A 19,700-nucleotide genomic window follows, 5' to 3' on the forward strand; every position below is an offset into this window, starting at 1 on the left:
TACGGGAATTTTAGAACTTTTTGAAGACAATATAGGTAAAAGTGATTGTAGGCTTTGTCTTTGGAATGAACATGGAGGCAAAATCCATTTTTTTTTAAAGATAGGGAAACTACATACCAAATGGATTCTTTTTGTAAAATAACCAATCCTCTCACTTCAAAGATAAAGCCTATAATCACTGTTTACGCAAAAGTTTTAGAAGCCACCCCCCAACATACATCCGTGTGTGATATACATAAAAATACATGTAAATATAAACATTAATACAAATGCGCAAAATTTGTTCATATCTCTCAGTTCTTTGGGTTCTAAAAATTTCCTTTTATTTTTACAATTTAGAAGCTTAGATATTAAAGTACAAAATTTTTGTGATGAACAAACTTGTTGCTGACTGTAAGATGTATCCACACTATTAACGTCTAAACATACCGTCCATAAACAACATAAATATCATCAATATAATACGTGAATTGCTTATTGGGAGAGCAAGCTTCATTAAAACGCCTTGCCTCTTAAAGACTTCTGGACAAAAGTCTGTTTATAAAGAGAATTAAACTAATATACTTACAAAGATAAGAGATGAAAAAGGCAGCAGACAGCGGATTATCCGCATAGCTGGGCATCATCACGTCTGGATAGTTGGCCGTCGTCAGCAGCACAAACAGGTTTATAAAACTAAAACAAGGAATATTATGTAATACCTGTATTTGCGACAACTTTTGTTTGATAGAATCTTCCAATTTTTAACACTTACAAAAGGACCTGCTTCATTGCTTCAAGATCCATGTTAGATCTATATAGGAAATAATTGTCTATGGGTGAGCTCAAGTTTTCCAAATGATATTTGTTTAAACACGTAATGCACCAATTATCCATAATAAACTCTCATTGACCAGAACGATAAGACCCATTATTTTACTATATGAAGAACTAACGGCTGTTACTTTATTATAAGGATAAATTCATTTTTTTATTTCATTACTATAACAGCGACATGCTTCATTCAAATCATTACTATTTATTAGGATTGAGTTCAAATTGGCATTAGGCTGTTTTTGTACTTTCAGATACTACTAAAATGCCAGAATAACAGTTTTGTTTTCCACATCTTTTTCCTACAAACTTATTATCTACATATTTAAGATCATAATGAGTAGATAGTTGTGAAGCTACCTTACAAGGGCTTTAAGACTGCCAGATGAATTATCTGATTAATGGGGTGAGACATTATCAGGAAATATTTATCCCTGACACTCAGTCTGTTGAAAGGGACAAAGTTTCTGTTATTCGTAGCGAAGCTACTCTATAGTTTACTTAGTATGTCCGTCAGTCAGTCTGTAATGCTATAGGGGCCGGGGGAATGTGATTTTCTCGGCAGCATCGCAACAAATGATTATGCTATTTCAGAGATACTAAAATACAGACAGAAACAAATACAGACTCTGTAGCTTTTTTATTGAACATATAAAAATATACCTGTCCATAAATGTTTGAAAGTAAGGAGAACCAGGCCTATACGGTGTGGGACCAAACATGTAAAATCCTTTAAAAAAACATAAAGATTAATTCATTTCAAATAGGTATACAAGTAAAATATAGATAAAAAAATATGTATAAAATATTAAAAGGCAGAAAATCAGTTAGAAGACTGTGTTAAAAAGAACTGCAAAAAAAGAAGATTAAGAGAGGGGGGAGAAACAGATCTATAGTATAGATGTATATACAGACAACTACCTCCCTTTCTTCTTCAAAGACCTCTTTCGTCTGTTACTAAATTATTTTCTGCTACTTGGCGGGGTAATATAAGCGACACCATTGGTTGATTTTCAATGACCTAATAGAAGGGTTGCACAAGGTGGTTGCGATGGGGAGATACAGTTATTTAACCCATTCTCCTTCTAGTGTTTTACTCTAATGGTAAAGAGATTAAGAAAGAATAGCAGAAAAAAAAGAAAATTCACTTATACAGAAGCTTAGCTACTATAAAAGCCTACCTAGGACACTGTAGATCAACATGACAAACAGGAGTAGGCCCATCATATCGAGAATAGGAGGCAGCGATTGAAGAATTTGTCGAATAAATCGACGCACCCCACCACACATGCTTGTATCTAGAATATAAACAAGAGCTGGAACTTTAAATCATTTAGTGGTAAGCCGAGCCAGATCTGCCCCGAGGTGAGCCAGAGGTGAGACACAGCTACTGCTAAAAAACATTGATCTTTAAAAGATTTACGCTCGGTGTGAGCCAGATCACTTCCCGGCAATATAGATAAAGTACACAAAAGTCATCGGAATATTCACTGACAATTTCAGCCTTTTTTCTGCAATAATAGCCGAGAAAATCACATTTCCCTCCTATCGTTACAAACAAACTAAATTATAGAGTAGCTGCGCTACTAAAAATGACAAAATATTTACCTAGCAAAAATATTGGCCGTAAAGATCTGAAAAAAAAATAAAAATCATTAACCTAACTAGGTTGTACTTACTTTAATGTGAAGGTTCTTCCTTTCTGCTTAAGTGTTTTTGATAACATCAAAAAAAAAGAAAACAAAAAAAGCAAGGTTATCAATTTATTGTTTTAAAAAAGCAATGTATGATACTTTTTTCAGGTTTATTCATAAATTAAGATTCATGGATTCCGCATGGTATAAAAATGTTACCTAAGGGGCAAGAAATAGGCCTTGGAAAAAAAACTATTGAAACTGAGAGCTCATTTACAATTTAGGCAGGGGCTGTAAATCAGCCAATTAATTCAATTTGAAATTGCTGAAAATTGTATATTTTACTGGCGTAGAGTTGGCGTAAAACTTGTGTTTTATGTAACTGTAGGGAAATGGGTAAGCGGGGGGGGGGGGGGCGGAGAGAAATAAGAGAAGCGGGAAATTTTCACTTAAATTTGTTTGTCAGAATAGCATTCCCTATGGTTGAGATAGATTTATAACTATTAAAAGTATGGATGGCAATCCATCAAATTTTTGGACCGGATTCGGATTCCTACAAGAATCCGTCCAAAAAAAAAGGCGGATTCCCGCGGATTCCGGATTTTTATTTATGGCGGATTCCGGATTTTAGCAATATTTTTAAAAACTTTTTTTAAATCAGAAATTTTTAGTGCTACATATGTCCTAAAAATGATTGTTCTTGATGTTCTCTATAATTCACTTCCGAGAACCAAATTTTAAAATATATTATATATAATGATGATAATCTTTGCCTTCAAAAAGGTGGAGTTGAAAGAAAAAAACTCAACACGCTAATCTTAGCCGACCAATTAAGAATCCGAATCCGCTATTGAAAAAACGGGTTCCGGATTCGGAATCAGATTCCAAAATTGGCTTAAAATTGGACGGATTCAGGATTCGGATTGCAAACCCTAATTAAAAGTAGCATTAAAAGTCCCTGTATTCAAGAGTCTCTATCCTTCCAAAATGCTATACCAACTAACCTTGTAATTCTAAAATGATTTTGTTGTCTGATGAGTACGACAACGGCCTCTGTAATCATGACCACCAGAGTAACATTCTTAATCACAGTACGGTTGTGCTTTATACACGATCTAAACAAAATAATAAATATATCCTCCAATGAATTTGAAAGGGTACAGAATTCGGAACTCGCTAAACAAATATTGAAATCCTTTACAATGGAGTTTCTCATAGGTCCAGAGATGGTTCATAATATTTTTGTGGTAGGGTATTGCCACCCTCCTAAGAGAAATCATCCCTAGCAAAAATTTACCACCCTCCCCACCCCCCCAAATTTTTTAAAAAAATAAAATATAAAGTGGAAGGTCGACTTAAATTGAATTTAAGGGGGGGTGGGGGGTGTTTTTAATGCAACCATCTCGTAATCAATGTATAAATGGCAATTAGAATTCGAATTTCGATCTGAAATTTTGGTGATCACTGGGATTTTCGAACGCATAGAAATTTCGTACGAAAGTTTTTTCGTCGTGATCTATTCATGATAGTTCAAATAATATGATACGCAAATTGATCAAAAATATTGAAATAAATTACTACAGTAAATTTCAATTTTACTTAAAGAATAAATCTATTATTTAAAGGTATTTTTAAGGTTTTTTAATGTTCAATCTATACATATATATTTTAAAAGTCTTAAAAAAGGTAAAAGTATCTCAGAGTACATTAAACAAGTATATGCCAATAAATGGTAACATAATCACAACAAATAATAACATAATCAACATTTTCTTTACTATGCAAATTTCTATGTTTAAAGCTTGAAATAAGTTTTTAAGAAATGTTTTTTTACATTTACTTATCCCTGAACTCTGTGAGTATGGTAGAATTACAAACAGCTGCATATAATAAAATTTTTTTAAGGATTAATACTATCAGGTACAAAATTTAATACAACACCTTTTTTAAAGTGCAACTTAATTGGATTAAATGAAAAGATAAAAAAAAAACCAAAAGTTTGTGTGCTTTAACTCATACCTACATATCCCATCATTTACCATTGTTTCTAATTTGGGGACGGACTATCTCTGTGAAACTCCTTTAACTCTAAATTTGCCTAACCTAAGACAATATTATGTAAGTGTGTGTGTGTGTTTTTGTAAAGAATTATATATTTTGTTAACTTTTACATTGGTATCCTTGATTAAATCTTCTTGAAAATAGGGTAATAAACTTATGTTTCTACATCCTTCCTGTATCTATATATAAGTGTTTATATATTTTAGCAAATTAAATTAATGTTATATTATTATTATCTGATTCAATAAGACTGACATCTACTAATCTATTTTAAGGGTTGATATGGTATAACAATAAGAGTTTACATTTTTCTTTTTTTATATTTTTATATTTTGTTTTCAATATTAGGATACATAAACATTTGCTATATTGTTAATTTGCAGAAATGTGTGAAGGACTTAATATTATAACGACATAGTGTGACATTAGGTGTTTATACATTACAGCTAAGAAAAAATAACTGGACTCTCAGTTTAGAGGAGACTGGTTTTGTCCAAAAAATTATAATTATAATTTTCACAAGATTTATTTGAATAATAAATGAAAATATGTAGAAAAAACATTGCTAATTAATAATTTATTATTATTTTTCTTTTTAATTTAACGGTAAATGTATGAACGCCATGATCTGCACCTGTTGTCTACTACTTCCTTTCTCTCCAAACGGGCGTTTACATAGGGGGGATAAAGGGAACAGACCCCACCTTTTTTAAAATTCAGGAGAAGACCAACTTTAACTTTTAAACTCCAAAAAATTTTAAAGTTTGTTAACCTCAAAAAGAAGTATTATTGTATGAGGTATAATAAAAAAGGTTATACCAATACGATATTATAAGGAGAATAAATAAAAACCAAAATTTTGAAGTTTAAATGTTTACCCCCCTAAAAGATAAAAAGCTTGGACGTCCTTGCCTATATAATGTAAAGATTAACCCCCCCCCAACAAAAAAAAAATTAAATTCGGGTTGCCATAGGCCCCCCCACAAAATTTGGAATTTTAACCCCCCAAAATGAAAAAACTTGGACGCCCTTGAAATAACCCCACTTTTTTGGGTTTCTGTACGATTTTTCCAAATTTATGTGCTCTACGAAGAAACTCTCACGAAAATGATACCTGCAATCGAAATTTTGCATGAGTAATAATAGTAGCGGCTAACGGCCGTTAAGCCATTTTTTTAGGCTATTTTCAAGTTAAATCATCACGAAACCTTTCTCCAAATAATACTCTTAACTGCTCCAAAACGTTTTCAAACAGTTCTAGCCGGTAGTTGCTGGTAAAAGATATCTAAAAATGTTTTTTTTTGTATAATTTCACATGATTTAAAGCAAAAATATGTTTCAATAAGTTGATTCCTACGTAATTTATAACAGATTTGCCCTAAAAATAGCCAAAAAACGGCTAAACGGCTGAGCTGTTAGCCGTTACTTTTTTACCTTTTTGTTCGATTTAGGGAAAATAGACCTACCAAAATTTCAGATCGAAATTCGAATTTTAAGTGCCATTTATACATTGATTACGAGATGGTTGCATTAACCCCCCCCCCCCCCTTGTTTGAAAAAAATACTACCAACCTGAACCCAACCCATCGAATCTTTAGAAAGGCCTGGATGGACAGTAAAACTGAAAAGACAAATGTTTTTCAATTGTCATGTCTCAATGTTTTATATAAATATTCACTTAGCGATTGGGGAAAATGGATGTTAATTTGATACAGACATTTAAAACCCAACACAAAACGCTAAGGAATTAGAAAAATAGTTGCATTAAACTGTTTTTAACCTATTTTTTAATCATATATCAAAAATATATTATGACACCAGTAGAATCAGACTGCAGAGCCCAAATTTGAATTAAGTCCCCAATAAACTTTTTTGGGGGGATTTAAAAATTAATTTTATATGTTGCTGTGATCATTTTGACAGGAGCAAAAGCAACTTTTAGTTTGGGGTAAATTGTTTCTTACAGAACAATTTTATATGATTCAGTTTTTATCAATACAATAATAAAAAAAACTCTAGGTACTCTGTTTGATGGAAATAATTTTTTTTCTAAAACAATTAATTTCAGTGAAAAATTTAACATAATACAATAAAACACATAATGCTAAAGTCAAACCAATAAGATTTCTTGTTTCATTTCAATTATTTATAATTTCCGAAAGAGTGTTTTCACAAAGTGACTTATTTACAATGTAGTTAAATAATTTTTATTTAATTAAAATGAAAAGAATGAAAACTATACACGTAAAAGATACATACTTTTTAAAAATATTTTTAAAAAATAAGTTTGAATAATCTTATTTTATATCATATTTGTGTATGTGTCAAAAATAATTTTGTTGTATTGCATAAACATTTTTTGACATCTTGTCATGTTGACATCAAATTTAACCCTTTACAGCCAATTTTTATATGTTTAAAATAGGTGAAAGAACACAAACATGTTAATGTTAATTCATTGGTATATTGTAAAGATTTAACTTTTTAGTGAATTTTTATAGAAAAATCATAAGGTCTAATTTTACTCTATACCAGAATACAATATTTATGAAGCAAAAAACTCTAAAAGCTACGAATTTTACCCAAATAAAAAAAGTCCTTTTGCTCTGGTCAAAATGACCACGGCAACAGTAAAAATTAATATTTAAATCCCCCCAAAAAAGTTTATTGGGGACTTAATTCAAATTTAGGCTCTGCAGTCTGATTCTACTGGTGTCATAGTATATTTTTTATATACGTTTTAAAAATAGGTTAAAAAAAGTTTAATAGGATATAATGTAAAAGTGTGATGAAAAATAATTGCTGTGGTTATGTTCACCCTTGGGCTTGGCGTTATAAATGTTTTATGAGAACGAAAATTTCCGTCGCTGGTATTTCTTAGAAAGAATCGAATATAAAAAAAAAGAGTTGTTTGTCTGCTAAAATTTCCTCTTAATTATGAGGAGAGATGGACCATCTAGTTATGCTATGTTTACTATCAAATAATAATGTCTATTCATATAACTTATTTGAAATAAGATTATATTAAAAAGATATGAAATGACACTGCAACGATTTTACTAATCTAAAATGTATACCAACCTAATGAACAAAGTTCTATAGAGCTATGAACAGGAACTGGTATATGAAAGGCGGTTATACAAGGCTCCTCAAATAAACCTAAAAGTGAAACTTCATTATTTTCTTAATTTGCGTATTAGCGAAGTTATCTTACAGTCATACACATATTACAAAAATGCAAGCCATATGGTGAAAAGGGGACTATCCACGAACGAGAGCACATGATTCTAAGTACCTTCCAGCATTTATCCTAAGTATTTTCTTTTAGAATATAATAGGTCACCATATATCTTTATTGTATTGACGAGAAAATTTATGTTTCACCATGTCTTTTTTAGGTATTTTAATTGATTTTGAAAACTTTTATTAAGCTAATTCTTTTAATAAAATGGATATTTGATGATACATGATATGCGAATACTCGTGTTATATAGATTGTAAATTAATCCATATTAGCATTAATTTAAACATAGTAAATGTGCTTTTGACTTTTTTTTATTTTTACCATTTGACAATATGGACACCCCGACCCCGAACTCAACAAAACGTTTGATAGAATTTTGACTAAAAATGCTGGACATTTTTTTTACTTTTCTTCAACTTGAAGTGGCGAAACATAAGTTTTCTCGTCAATATATTAATAATTAATAGTGACCTAATATATTTTTGAAGAAAATACTCAGGGTCAATGCTGGAAGGTACTTAGAATTACGTGCTCTGTTCGTGGATAGTCCCCTTTAGCAAATTTGCGGATAAATCTTGATTCGTTAGTACAAGCTAGCAGTGTCCAAACTTTTTCACCAATTAATTTAATCTGCATATTTAGATCAAATAATTCAATACATGTTCCAATTTCTTATTCCTTTAGTATGTACTAGCGGCTTCGCCCCTAGCCTCTAGGGGCTTTGCCCCAAGAGATGACAACAACAAAAAATTCAAAAAAAAATAAGAAGAATTAAAGAAATCTTCTACAAAAGAAATTTTCTACAAAAGAAATCTTCTACAAAAGAATTCTTCTACAAAAGAATATTTCTACAAAAGAATTCTTCTACAAAAAAAAAAAAAAAAAAAAAAAAAAAAATGGGGGGAATTTTTTTGTTTTTCAGTGGTTACCGAGATCTTAAGGGACGGACTGACAGACGGACAGACATCGTTCTACTTTGTATTATAGATTAAGGAAATATTTTAATAGTTATGTTATTGTTCAGTTCATTCAGTTTTCTATACCTACTAACATTTAATAAGTCATTATTAAAAGCGAAGCTTTTCTATAATTAGGACGGTCCGTCCATCCGTACGTCACAGACAGTTAGCTATTTTCGTTAATTTAAACAGTATAGAATTGTCATATCGATTTCAAACTTTGCATGATAATTCCTGTAGTAGTTAGGTACAATTTAGAAAGCGTAGCAACTGTATAATTGTTACTAGAATGTCTATGTCCATTTTTAACATGTTGATTTTCAACATTTTTAACAACTAATTTTTATGTGATAAATTATTTGATTGTTCTGATTTTTGGAATACTTTTTCCTCTAACAACAAAATACAATATTTTAAGAGAAGCATCTCTATAATCAAGTCCTAAAAATGTAAGCATGTCCTTCAACAATATCCTGTATTTAAGCAGTTTTTAACAAATTTACTTACAATCTTCAACTTAATTTATATTGTGATTATTCAGTTCTTACACTCTACAAGTGTTAATGTCCGTTTGTCCTACCGTTTCAGGCATTCGCTTTTGTGGATGTTGTCATACTTGTTAATAATGTAAAGATTGGCTTCAGACGGATTCAAAGTGGGGATCTGACAATCTATTTAGTCGTATTTGCTTCTGTTAAAAAATAGTATTCTTACCAAGTAGAAAAATAATCAAGGAGGCGAAGAAATCAATGGCATTAAACCATCTGCTGTGAACTAGAAGGTAGGCGGGAAGGGCATCCATGTCCCTAAAATTAAACCGAAAACTTTTTTACTTTCAGGGTTAGAATGGAGCATACATGCAGAGCTTCAAAATACAATAAAAAGATTTTGTGTCAATATCTTTAAAAGCACAGGAGAAGTACTGAATTTAAGATATTATACATAGATAAACGAGAATTTGAAAAAAAGTCCCCCCGCATGGTTGATAGTAAGGGAAAAATTAAAAAAAAAGGTCTCAAATGATTCCAAATTGCCTAATTCGGCGAGAAATGCAATAACAATTTTTTTTTGGCGGCGGCAGAAAACGGCGGTGAACGGCGGTCACCGATATTTTAAAAGTAACTTTGGCCCTATAGTAGTTTAAATCCGAAGTTTGCTCAATTTTGGTCAAAAGGTTCTCGAGTAACCCCTCCCCCCTGCCCACACCATTCTTATTCACATCCTCCTTTACCTTGGATGATACATGAATTTATCATTATTCTTCCCTTCATCCAGAAATATTGCAGCTTCCCTAAAAAAATAAAAAAATAAATTAAATGAAGAAAAGTTACTAGAAAAAGGGGGAGGTAGGTTGTGCTAAAATTCCGTAAAGGTGTGAGTTTTAAGGCTTAAAAACAGTACTAGAACGATAATATTCACTAAATATGTGTATTCCTTATTGATTAGAACAATAGACAAAAAATTTAGTTTTTAAGTTAACAATAATATTATCGTTGTACTACCGGTTTTAAGCCTTAAAAAGTTAAAACTCACACTTTTACGGAATTTTAGCACAACCTACCTCCCCCTTTGGTACAGCATGAAAACACAGTTTAAGCAATTTTTAACCAAATCTACCAAAATAAAAGAATTAAAATGGATATTGAATATGCGTAGATATTGAGACATGGGAAAAATTATTGTCAATTTAGGTTGCTAACATGGAACTCACTTATTTGTCAGTTGATTCATCCAATAGGAGGGCAAGAGAGTTAAAGGGGGTAGAACAGGGTGGGGAAAAACCCAGGGTTTTTTAAAAAAGCCCAACCCAACCCGTAAAAACCCTTAAAACCCTGGGTTTTATTGGGTTTTTTGGGTTTTATTGGGTTTTTTCATTTAGGAGTCAAATACATTTGATATATTGATGAAATATTAATGTTTATGTTGTTGTAGGTAAAAGGTAAGCAAGATTTCACAATAAACAAGATAGATAATGAAAACAACTGACATTTCGATCAATTATAAACCCTTATTAGCAACGGTGCACAAAATATTCTATTAAGGGGGAGGGGAGGTTAAAAGCTTCAAAACATGGAACCTCCTCCTCTATTCCTAAGCTGTCAACACCCCCCCTCCCCCTCCCAGAAATTATTAAGGTATTCCCCTTTTTACATCCCCTTAATAAAACCCTCTGCACGCCACTGTAACTATTTCCTTTTATAAATTGTTATGTTTTAGTTTAAAAATCAATTATGATTATGTAATTTACACAATTTATATATCATCAAATTAGTAGCAAAGCGTTTTCTGAAATTAAGTTTTGAGAGAAAGTAATTTCATAAACATTTGAACAATATGTAGAGCATCATTTTTATAAGGGGGGGGGGGGGGGGGGTTAATGCAACCATCTCGTAATCAATGATTAAATAGCACTTAGAATTCGAATTTCGATCTGAAATTTTTCATGAGTTATCCTTGGTAGGTCTATTTTCCCTAAATCGAACAAAAAGTTGGAAAAAGTAACGGCTGGCGGCTCAGCCGTTTAGCCGTTTTTTTTTGCCTATTTTGAGGGCAAATTCATCATTAATTACGTAAGAATCAACTTTTTAAAACATATTTTGGTTTAATTCATGTTAAATGATAGCAATAACCATTTTTAAAATTTCTAGTACCTACAGCAACCGGCTAGAACTGTTTGATAAGGTTTTTGAGCGACAAAAAGTATTATGTGGAGATAGGTTTTGTGACTAATTTGCTCTTAAGATAACAGAAAAATGGCAAAACATCTGAGCTGCCAGCCGTTAGCCATTACTTTTCCAACTTTTTGTTCGATTTAGGGAAAATAGACTTACCAAGGATTATTCATGCAAAATTTCTGATCAAAATTCGAATTCTAAGTGCTATTTAATCATTGATTACGAGATGGTTGCATTAAACCCCCCACCCCCTTACTTAATATTTTTTAAAACTTTTTTTAGGTAAAATTTGCTTTAAAATGTTATTAGATCCTAGTCTTTGAGTAAATAGAGGTTTAATTTGTAAATTTTAACGTGAAATTTCAATGTTTTTTCAAAAACCCAAAATACCTTGGGTTTTTTTTCAATGGGTTTTTCAAAAAACCCTGGGTGGGTTTTTTTGGGTGGGTTTTTTGTATGCCCACCCTGGGGTAGAAGGGAGGTACCGTTATTTTATCGGGCTAAAAGTTTTACTTTGTTAGAGAACATGAAAATCTGGTGTAAGATCCAAGTACTCATACATCCATTAGAATAAATAACTTAAATAGGTACACAAGAAAAAAAAACATTAGTAATAGGTAATTTATTCACGAAATGATTGTTGTTTGTTTGAATAGCCATAGTTTCTTAAGAGTTTGGACCTAAGACTCCTGGAGTATGTTGACGTTTAGACACTTTTGTAGCCACCAGGGCCAGCCAGCTTAAGCTCCACGTTAAAGCATGACTTGACACGCTGTCTCATGAGAGCTCCTCGTTATTACCTTACCCTCGCTGATTTTGAGTATGGCAGGTGTCCCAGATTAAGTGACTGTAATGAATGACACTCTCCTCCGAGAAGAATGGGATTAAGGAATGTGTTAAGGAATTAAGGTATTATACACTTAATTATTAGGCTTTCAAACTACCTAACAATTCCCCCTCTAACGCAACTGGGGAAGGTTGCGTGAGTGATTGGAGAATTTGAGACAACATGTTGTGATAGCAACATGAGTGGGTTTGAACTCGAATTCTCATCACCGTAACTCAGTGTGTTACCACAGAGCTATGGTGCACCCACGAAATGATCGAATATTTCAAATAAAAAAAATCTATCAAAAAGTATAAGTACCTACCTATTAATTACATACTTTGGAAAAAGTATTATTGTGTGTAGTAACTAGTAGACAGACGTACCAGATTTGACATGATTCAAGTTTACAAAATTCTCAACAAAGTTGACAAAGTAGAAGAAAATATTTGTGTCACAAGAGCAAATGTTAATTCAGAAAGAGTTACTAGACTAACTGCTAACCCACTTAACTTGAAGAAAAAACGTGTCAACCCAGATGTCTACAAAAACTTTTTTTCTAACCGAGTGATTGATCTATGGAACAATCTACCAGACAACGTAAAATCTGCAAGAAACCTGTACATTTTCAAGAAAGAATGACAAACTTTAAAGACTTCCAACAAAACTGTTATTGTGATGAATATTCTATTGATTGAACTTATAACTGTGATAAAATTAACATGTTTTGATGATGCCCTAATATTCTCGATATGCTCCAGTAGGGGCCCTAAGAATTATATAAACATAAACATAAACAACTTACAGACCATTATCCTGTTGAAAAATTTGTTTATACCTGTAATTAACTTGCCAAGTTTCTTGGGAGTAATTATCCGACGGGGCCTGTCCTGGGGTAACAAGCTCTTTTTCTAGGTCATCACAGCTACGCCGACCTAGGGACAAAATCATTCTTGTTAATCATAGGAATAGTTGAATGAGAAAAATAATTGCAAGCTTAAATCACAAGAATGCCGTTTTAAATGAATTAGTGTTTCATCAAAGAGAAAAATAATATGAAATTCTTTGTTACATCGTGAAAAATATTTTCTAAATAATGGTAACCTGTATTTCCAGTTTGATTTGGCAAATCACCAATGGAAGATATCCTAAAATTATAAAAAAAAATATGTAAATGAATCATACTATTATGAAAATTGTGGCCAATTGAGCTCTAATGAAAAATAAAAAATAATGGGGGCGGTAAAGTTTTTCTCTATGCCTAATCCCTGCGGGGATAGCCAGTTCCCGATAGAACCTAACCTGAGTCCTGACCTAAAGTTATTAACATGCAAACGAAAATCTACCCTCCTATTATCTTCAACTTTTTTAAGAGGTGTGGTTATCGGCAGGGTTGGGTCGGATATTTTTTGGCCGAATACCGGATATCTGGCCAACGTTCGATATCCGGAAATTTACCGGATATCCGGTCGGATAACCGGATATCCGGCGTCAAAAATCAGCCGGATATCATGTATTACAGGATAGTTTTAATATCCGGTTTCGGGCCGGGTATTTAAAATGACCGGATATCCGGTCGGATATCCGGCCCAACCCTAGTTATCAGGACTCAAGAAGATACTCTTTGTGATAGCGCTAAGTGTCTTGAAATTGGCCAATAAACTTTTAAATAGATATTAAAAAGTCAGTTAATACAAAAGAAACTACCTACCTCAGAAAACTATAAAACATGCTCAAGAAAAATTGATCAATCGGTCGGCATCACATATGATTATGTAGGTAGTAAAAACATGCCGCCAATTTACGGTACCTAATTGATTAGAGCCTACTAAAAAATCTTTGAAAACGTACCTACTAATATTATTGGAGCTACCACCAAATGCAGACCCCGAGGGGTTAAGACTATGAGATGACAGGTGGCCAGGCTGCAAACCACGGAAATCTCCTGGAAATTAACATTGTAATAAGGATGGAAACATCCATAAAAGCGAAGCTCTGATAGAAAAACTATGATGAACACTTGCATCAAGTGTCAAAAATTGATAAGCAGAATATTAATTTAAAGGAACCTATAAATATAATACCTGTATAAACTTGTTGCAAGATTGCGTAAATACACGATTCTGTTTAAGGACATGCTTAGGTATATTTTTAGGACTTTTGATTATAGAGATGCTTCGCTTAAACTTTAGTACCTGGTTGTCCCATGAATCATTGTTACGAAAATCAGATGAATGGGATAAGATAAATATAGCATAAGCTAAACATCATCATGTTTTAAAAAAGGACGTACCGACTTTCTGGTAAATAATGAAGATTTGCAACTCTTTCCAGAAGATTGTACCTAACTGATACAAGAATCATCATCCAAAGTTTGAAATTGATAGTACAATTCTTACATGCCTTAATTAACGAAAATTTACCTCCTTCTGGAATTTGAATATTACTACTGGAAACAGAATTGCGCAGACGCACTTGAACAGGAGGTTCACACAACATTTGATCCCCACCTACACCATTGGATATAGAATACACAAATATTGTGACAGTTGGGTTGGCAATCCGTTCAATTTTTGGACCGGATTCGGATTCTTACAAAAATCCGCCCAAAAATAAAAAGGATTAATCCGTGGATCCGGATTCTTATTTTTGACAGATTCTGGATTTTCGGATTCCGGATTAATGATTCTAGCAATATTTTATGAGGCCTTTTTAGAAAATAAATTAAGGGATTAATTTTTATCGGAAGAATCTAATGCTTGCTGCGTTTTTTCATATTTTCACAGTAGCTTTTCTCCTATTTCTAACCCTTACTCAACCTAACCTAACTTTTTCAAAAATCAAAATATATAGTTGACCAAAAAACTCAAGACGCTAATTTTAGTCTAACAATTAACAATCCGAATCCGCTATTAACCCATTAGTGCCGAGCGCCACTTTTATGGGCCGATCGAGCTGTAAGTTTCAGGGAAGCTTTATAATGGTCAAAACGGAATTCGTATTTTTTTGTTTTGCTCTAGTGGCGTGCACAGGAAAGTTGCAAAAAAACCCGGTTCGGCTTGGCCATAAATACCAACCAGGCATTAACACCCGTTTTTGGTGCTTTCCCCCAGTTTTAAAACCCGGTTGACCTGTATAAACCTGGTTATTTTGACCAAAAATCGAAAAATGTAATTTTTGAACGCCAAAAGTGAGATGAACACTTTTTAGAACTTTGATACGATCCGTAATTGAAAACTACACAACCTCATGTAATCTAAAGAGCTACAAGTATAATACGAAGCGATTTATTTCAAATTTAGTGTTTCGGCTATAGGTGCCGCCGTTTTCGGGTAAAAAAACCCGTTGCTCGAAGTTTTAAAAGACACACACTACAAAAAAAGAACATATAAAATTTGGGTGTTACATATCAGAAAACGAGCATAAAACTATTGGGTGACACCTATAGAGATTACTAGGGTTATTAGGGTGGCTCAAACCCTTACTAATGACGTAAACTGTTATTTTTATTGGTTGAAAAGTTAAAACCGGGTAATAAAAACCGAAACCGAGCCGGGTTTTAAAATTTTCGGGTATTTATGGCCAAGCCGAACCGGGTCATAATAGGGCGTAAAAAAACGATAAAAAAATCATATAAAAAATTATAATTTGAATAAAACGAATTCACAAATAGATGTACTTGTCAATAAACATTAGATTTCACACAAAAAATCAGCGACTTTACTATAAAAACAAAAAAGTTAGAAGGGGTATTTTGAATTTTCATGATTTTCAAATTTTGTTGAGCAATACCAGCAAACGGAAGTAAGCTAAACTGCCTGCTCCAGGGGGAAATGAAAGTCAGGGTAGTAGAGGGGGGATTCATTCTGAGAATGATGCAATTATGAAGCCGGAAACCGGTTTTTTTTCCATTTTCCGGAACCGGGTTTTAATACCCGGTTCGGCACTAATGGGTTAATTGCGGATTCTGGATTCAAAAATTGGATGGATTCCGGATTGCCGACCATATGTGACAGGAAAACATGTTTCGTCAATTTAGGTTGCTGATATATTCCTAAGATATTGGCCATTACGTTCCTCCCTGGTCACCAGGGTATGTGTTGGGGGTAAAGTAATAAGGGGGTAACGTCATAATAGCCAGCTTGGTGAAACATTTATTCAGGGTATGCGAGAATCTCACACAATATCCACGTATTCTATATCCATTCCTGCTCCATAATGCATGTTTCCCCCATAAATGGCAGAAAAAGTCATTTGTGGAGGGTGTCTGGTCACCACTGGGGGTTCATTTCCCCCCTCCTCGTCGTCCGGGTCTATTATTATCACAGGGGTGGGGGGAATGGATGGGGGGTCGTTGGCACGCGGTTGGGATGGTGCTGTCACTAATTCTTGCTCTAAGAAGCGGGATGGATTTTTTGGAACAGTAATTATAATGAACATCTTTTATGTTATTTTATGACAACGTTTGCGTTTATTATGCATTTTGGAAGGTATCTAGATAATTAAAAGTGTTAACTAATTTTTTTGTATAGACAATGAAACGTTAAAAAATCCGTCTAAAATTCCGCCTTCCTTGTTGTTGCAGGTTTGGGGGGTTATATCCATCCTGGAAGGTTTCAGAGAGGTCTACCAACCTCTCTTGGTCACTATTAGATCTAAATAAAACAATCCTTATAACACAGTAACAGGATGTCGATCTGTTTGTCAGTGTGTCTGTACCGAAGGATCTCAGTTAACCGCTGAACCGATCGGGTTCTCCTTAATATTCTTCTACTTTCTCCTTCTGAAGTCAATCATAAAAAAATCGAGCATTGACTTACACACAAAAAAATGTCAATTTAATGTCTGCTAAGTGACAAACGGCTAAACGTACATATTATGCAAGCTTATCGCAGTAAACAAAAGGCTTATACATAATCTGGAACAATAATGTAAATGGAACTTCTGGCAACGAAAAAACACTAAAACAAGTCTTTCCTGCATCTATGTGCACTGCGATATAACTGTATATTATTGAATATAAGCTATCCCAGTTTTCTTGGCGGTTATAATAATAATAATGTACGTTCAGATGTTTGGCCACTTGCCGCTTTAAAAATTTTGAGTGTGAGTTGAAATAATGGATTCAAGGACAATTTTATCATGAAATAATGGATTTTAGGACCATTTTTACCATGAAAGAATGGATTCCAGGACCATTTTTACCATGAAATAATGGATTCCAGGAACATTTTTACCATGAAATAATGGATTCCAGGAACATTTTTACCATGAAATAATGAATTCCAGGAACATTTTACCATGAAATAAATTTATAATAGATTCCAGGAACATTTTTTCCATAAAATTATGAATTCCAGGAACATTTTTACCATGAAATAATGGATTCCAGGAACATTTTTACCATGAAATAATGGATTCCAGGAACAGTTTTACCATGAAATAATAGATTCTAGGAACATTTTTACCATGAAATAATGAATTCCAGGAACATTTTTACCATGAAATAATGAATTCCAGGAACATTTTTACCATGAAATAATAGATTCCAGGAACATTTTTACCATGAAATAATGGATTCCAGGAACATTTTAACCATGAAATAATGGATTCCAGGAACATTTTTACCATGAAATAATGGATTCAAGGAACATTTTTACCATGAAATAATGGATTTCAGGAACATTTTTACCATGAAATAATGAATTCCAGGAACATTTTACCATGCAATAATAGATTCCAGGAACATTTTTACCATGAAATTATGGATTCCAGGAACATTTTTATAATGAAATAATGGATTCCGGGAACATTTTTACCATAAGATAATGGATTCCAGGACCATTTTTACCATGAAATGCAACAGAACCGAAAATTTACCTTCGAAACATTTTGTTTGTCGTCAAGTTAATATTATCACAGTTTATTTTTAATCATCAGATCTTTACGTCAAGATTCATATTCGTTACAACATTTTAATTCTGAAATTTATGCATAATTTTAAACAGGGACAATTAAATTAAGTTCGTCCAAAAGTAGCGCAGCTGTAACAAGCTTCTATCATCATTTTATACAAGAATCATTATGTCATTGTCAATTTGTGTGTCTCTCTGTTTGTAACGAACGATCTTGCTAACTGCTGAACAAATATTGTTTTCCTTTACAATGTAGCTTCTCATAGATCATGAGAAGGTTATAACTATTTTAGGGGAGGGTACCACCACCCTTCCAAGAAAATCACAAGTGGAAAATGCCCCCTAGGGGCGTAGTAAATAATGATTTTCTGCTATGTAATCTTTTTAATCAACCAAAAAAAACAGTCTTGGTCATAGAGACAAGCATACTTACCTACCTATGATATAGAGTAGCTACGCTGATAATCTAAACATATGAAAGCAATATGTAAAGGGGGGGGGGTAAAATGTGGTGACTCGTGCCACGACATACCAGCAATTTTATTTTGGGTGCTACTCCCTTAGTTTTAGAGATAATTGGATGAAATCTTTTGGGCTGGGTCACTAATTACCCCAACTATTGGTATCTTTTTAAAAAAACGGCGGCGGGACCGCCGCTCCCGCCGCCCGCCGCCGTTTTCCGCCGACACAAAAAAAAAATTTTATTGCATTTCTCGTCGAATTAGGCAATTTGGAATAATTTGAGACCATGTTATTTTTTTCAAAGATTTTTCCCCTTACAAGCACCCCTGCGGGGGGACTTTGTCATTTTTTTCAAATTCTCGCTTTTCAAGGCATATCTTAGATTCAGTGCTACTCCTGTGCTTTTAAAGATATTGAAACAAAATCTTTTTAGGTAGGTCAGTAAAAAAATGTTTGAAAATAATTGAATAAAAAATGGCGGCACCGCCGCTCCCGCCGACCGCCGCCACCAAAAAAAAAATTTTTATTGCATTTCTCGCCGAATTAGGCAATTTGGAATCATTTGAGACCATGTTATTTTTTTCAAAAATTTTCCCCTTACAAGCACCCCTGTCAATGTATATTCTGAGCTACTCCTGTGCTTTTAAAGATATTCAAACAAAATCTCTTTAGGTTGGTAAGTAAAAATTATTTGAATTAAGAAAACGGCGGCGCTTCCGCCGTCCGCCGCTGTTTTCTGCCGCCACAAAAAAAATTTTTTTTTTCATTTCTCGCCGAATTAGGCAATTTGGAATAATATGAGACCAAGTTATTTTTTTCAAAAATTTCCCCTTACAAGCAACCTTGCTCCCGCCATACGCCGCCGCCGTTTTCCGCCACCGCCCCCCAAAAAATTTGAAAAAATAACATGGTCTCATATGATTCAAAATTGCCTAATTCGGCAAGAAATGCAATAAAAAAAATTTTTTTGGTGGCGGCGGAAAACGGCGGCGGACGGCGGTGCTGCTGCCGTTTTTTTGAAAGATACCTAAACTTGGGGTAATTAGTGACACAATCAAAAAGATTTCATCCAATTATCTCTAAAACTAAAGGAGTAGCATACTGTACTTAA

At 33.3% G+C, this 19,700-nt stretch overlaps 2 protein-coding genes across 4 annotated transcripts in view; both read right to left on the reverse strand.

Moving 5' to 3' along the window:
* LOC145329310 (two pore channel protein 1-like) overlaps positions 1–14,745 on the reverse strand; it is a 34,135-nt gene extending 19,390 nt beyond the window's left edge. For 2 of the 3 annotated variants that reach the window (XR_013882862.1, XM_080173369.1), the window contains exons 1-13: positions 14,636–14,745; positions 14,064–14,157; positions 13,317–13,360; positions 13,051–13,147; positions 9,943–10,002; positions 9,426–9,517; positions 7,590–7,667; positions 6,081–6,129; positions 3,452–3,562; positions 2,422–2,447; positions 1,995–2,111; positions 1,477–1,543; positions 569–675 (exon numbers count right to left, since the gene is read on the reverse strand). Coding sequence is in view for 2 of the 3 variants with exons in the window: in XM_080173369.1 (XP_080029495.1) it covers positions 569–675; positions 1,477–1,543; positions 1,995–2,111; positions 2,422–2,447; positions 3,452–3,562; positions 6,081–6,129; positions 7,590–7,667; positions 9,426–9,517; positions 9,943–10,002; positions 13,051–13,147; positions 13,317–13,360; positions 14,064–14,157; positions 14,636–14,711 (1,018 nt within the window). In the remaining variant the exon portion in view is untranslated. The remainder of the gene's footprint in view (positions 1–568; positions 676–1,476; positions 1,544–1,994; positions 2,112–2,421; positions 2,448–3,451; positions 3,563–6,080; positions 6,130–7,589; positions 7,668–9,425; positions 9,518–9,942; positions 10,003–13,050; positions 13,148–13,316; positions 13,361–14,063; positions 14,158–14,635) is intronic. The other variant, XM_080173371.1, reaches the window with a different exon arrangement.
* A 1,643-nt stretch (positions 14,746–16,388) lies between these two features.
* On the reverse strand, positions 16,389–18,215 carry LOC145330419 (uncharacterized). Its single transcript, XM_080175055.1, has 3 exons — positions 18,093–18,215; positions 16,785–16,867; positions 16,389–16,606 (listed from the first exon to the last, which is right to left on the reverse strand). Exons 1-3 carry the CDS (start codon positions 18,101–18,103, stop codon positions 16,389–16,391), a joined length of 312 nt encoding a protein of 103 aa, XP_080031181.1. The 5' UTR covers positions 18,104–18,215.
* Between the last annotated feature and the right edge of the window lie 1,485 nt (positions 18,216–19,700).

This window comes from Acartia tonsa, chromosome 10 (assembly GCF_053477335.1).
Source record: "Acartia tonsa isolate MP-2025a chromosome 10, ASM5347733v1, whole genome shotgun sequence".
Classification (NCBI taxonomy): Eukaryota; Metazoa; Arthropoda; class Copepoda; order Calanoida; family Acartiidae; genus Acartia; species Acartia tonsa.

Excerpts from the sequence above, each read along its gene's own strand:
- LOC145330419 (XM_080175055.1), bottom strand. Across the intron at positions 16,607-16,784 it reads CCCAAACCTGCAACAACAAG|AGCAAGAATTAGTGACAGCA; the intron begins GAAGGCGGAATT and ends CCCGCTTCTTAG.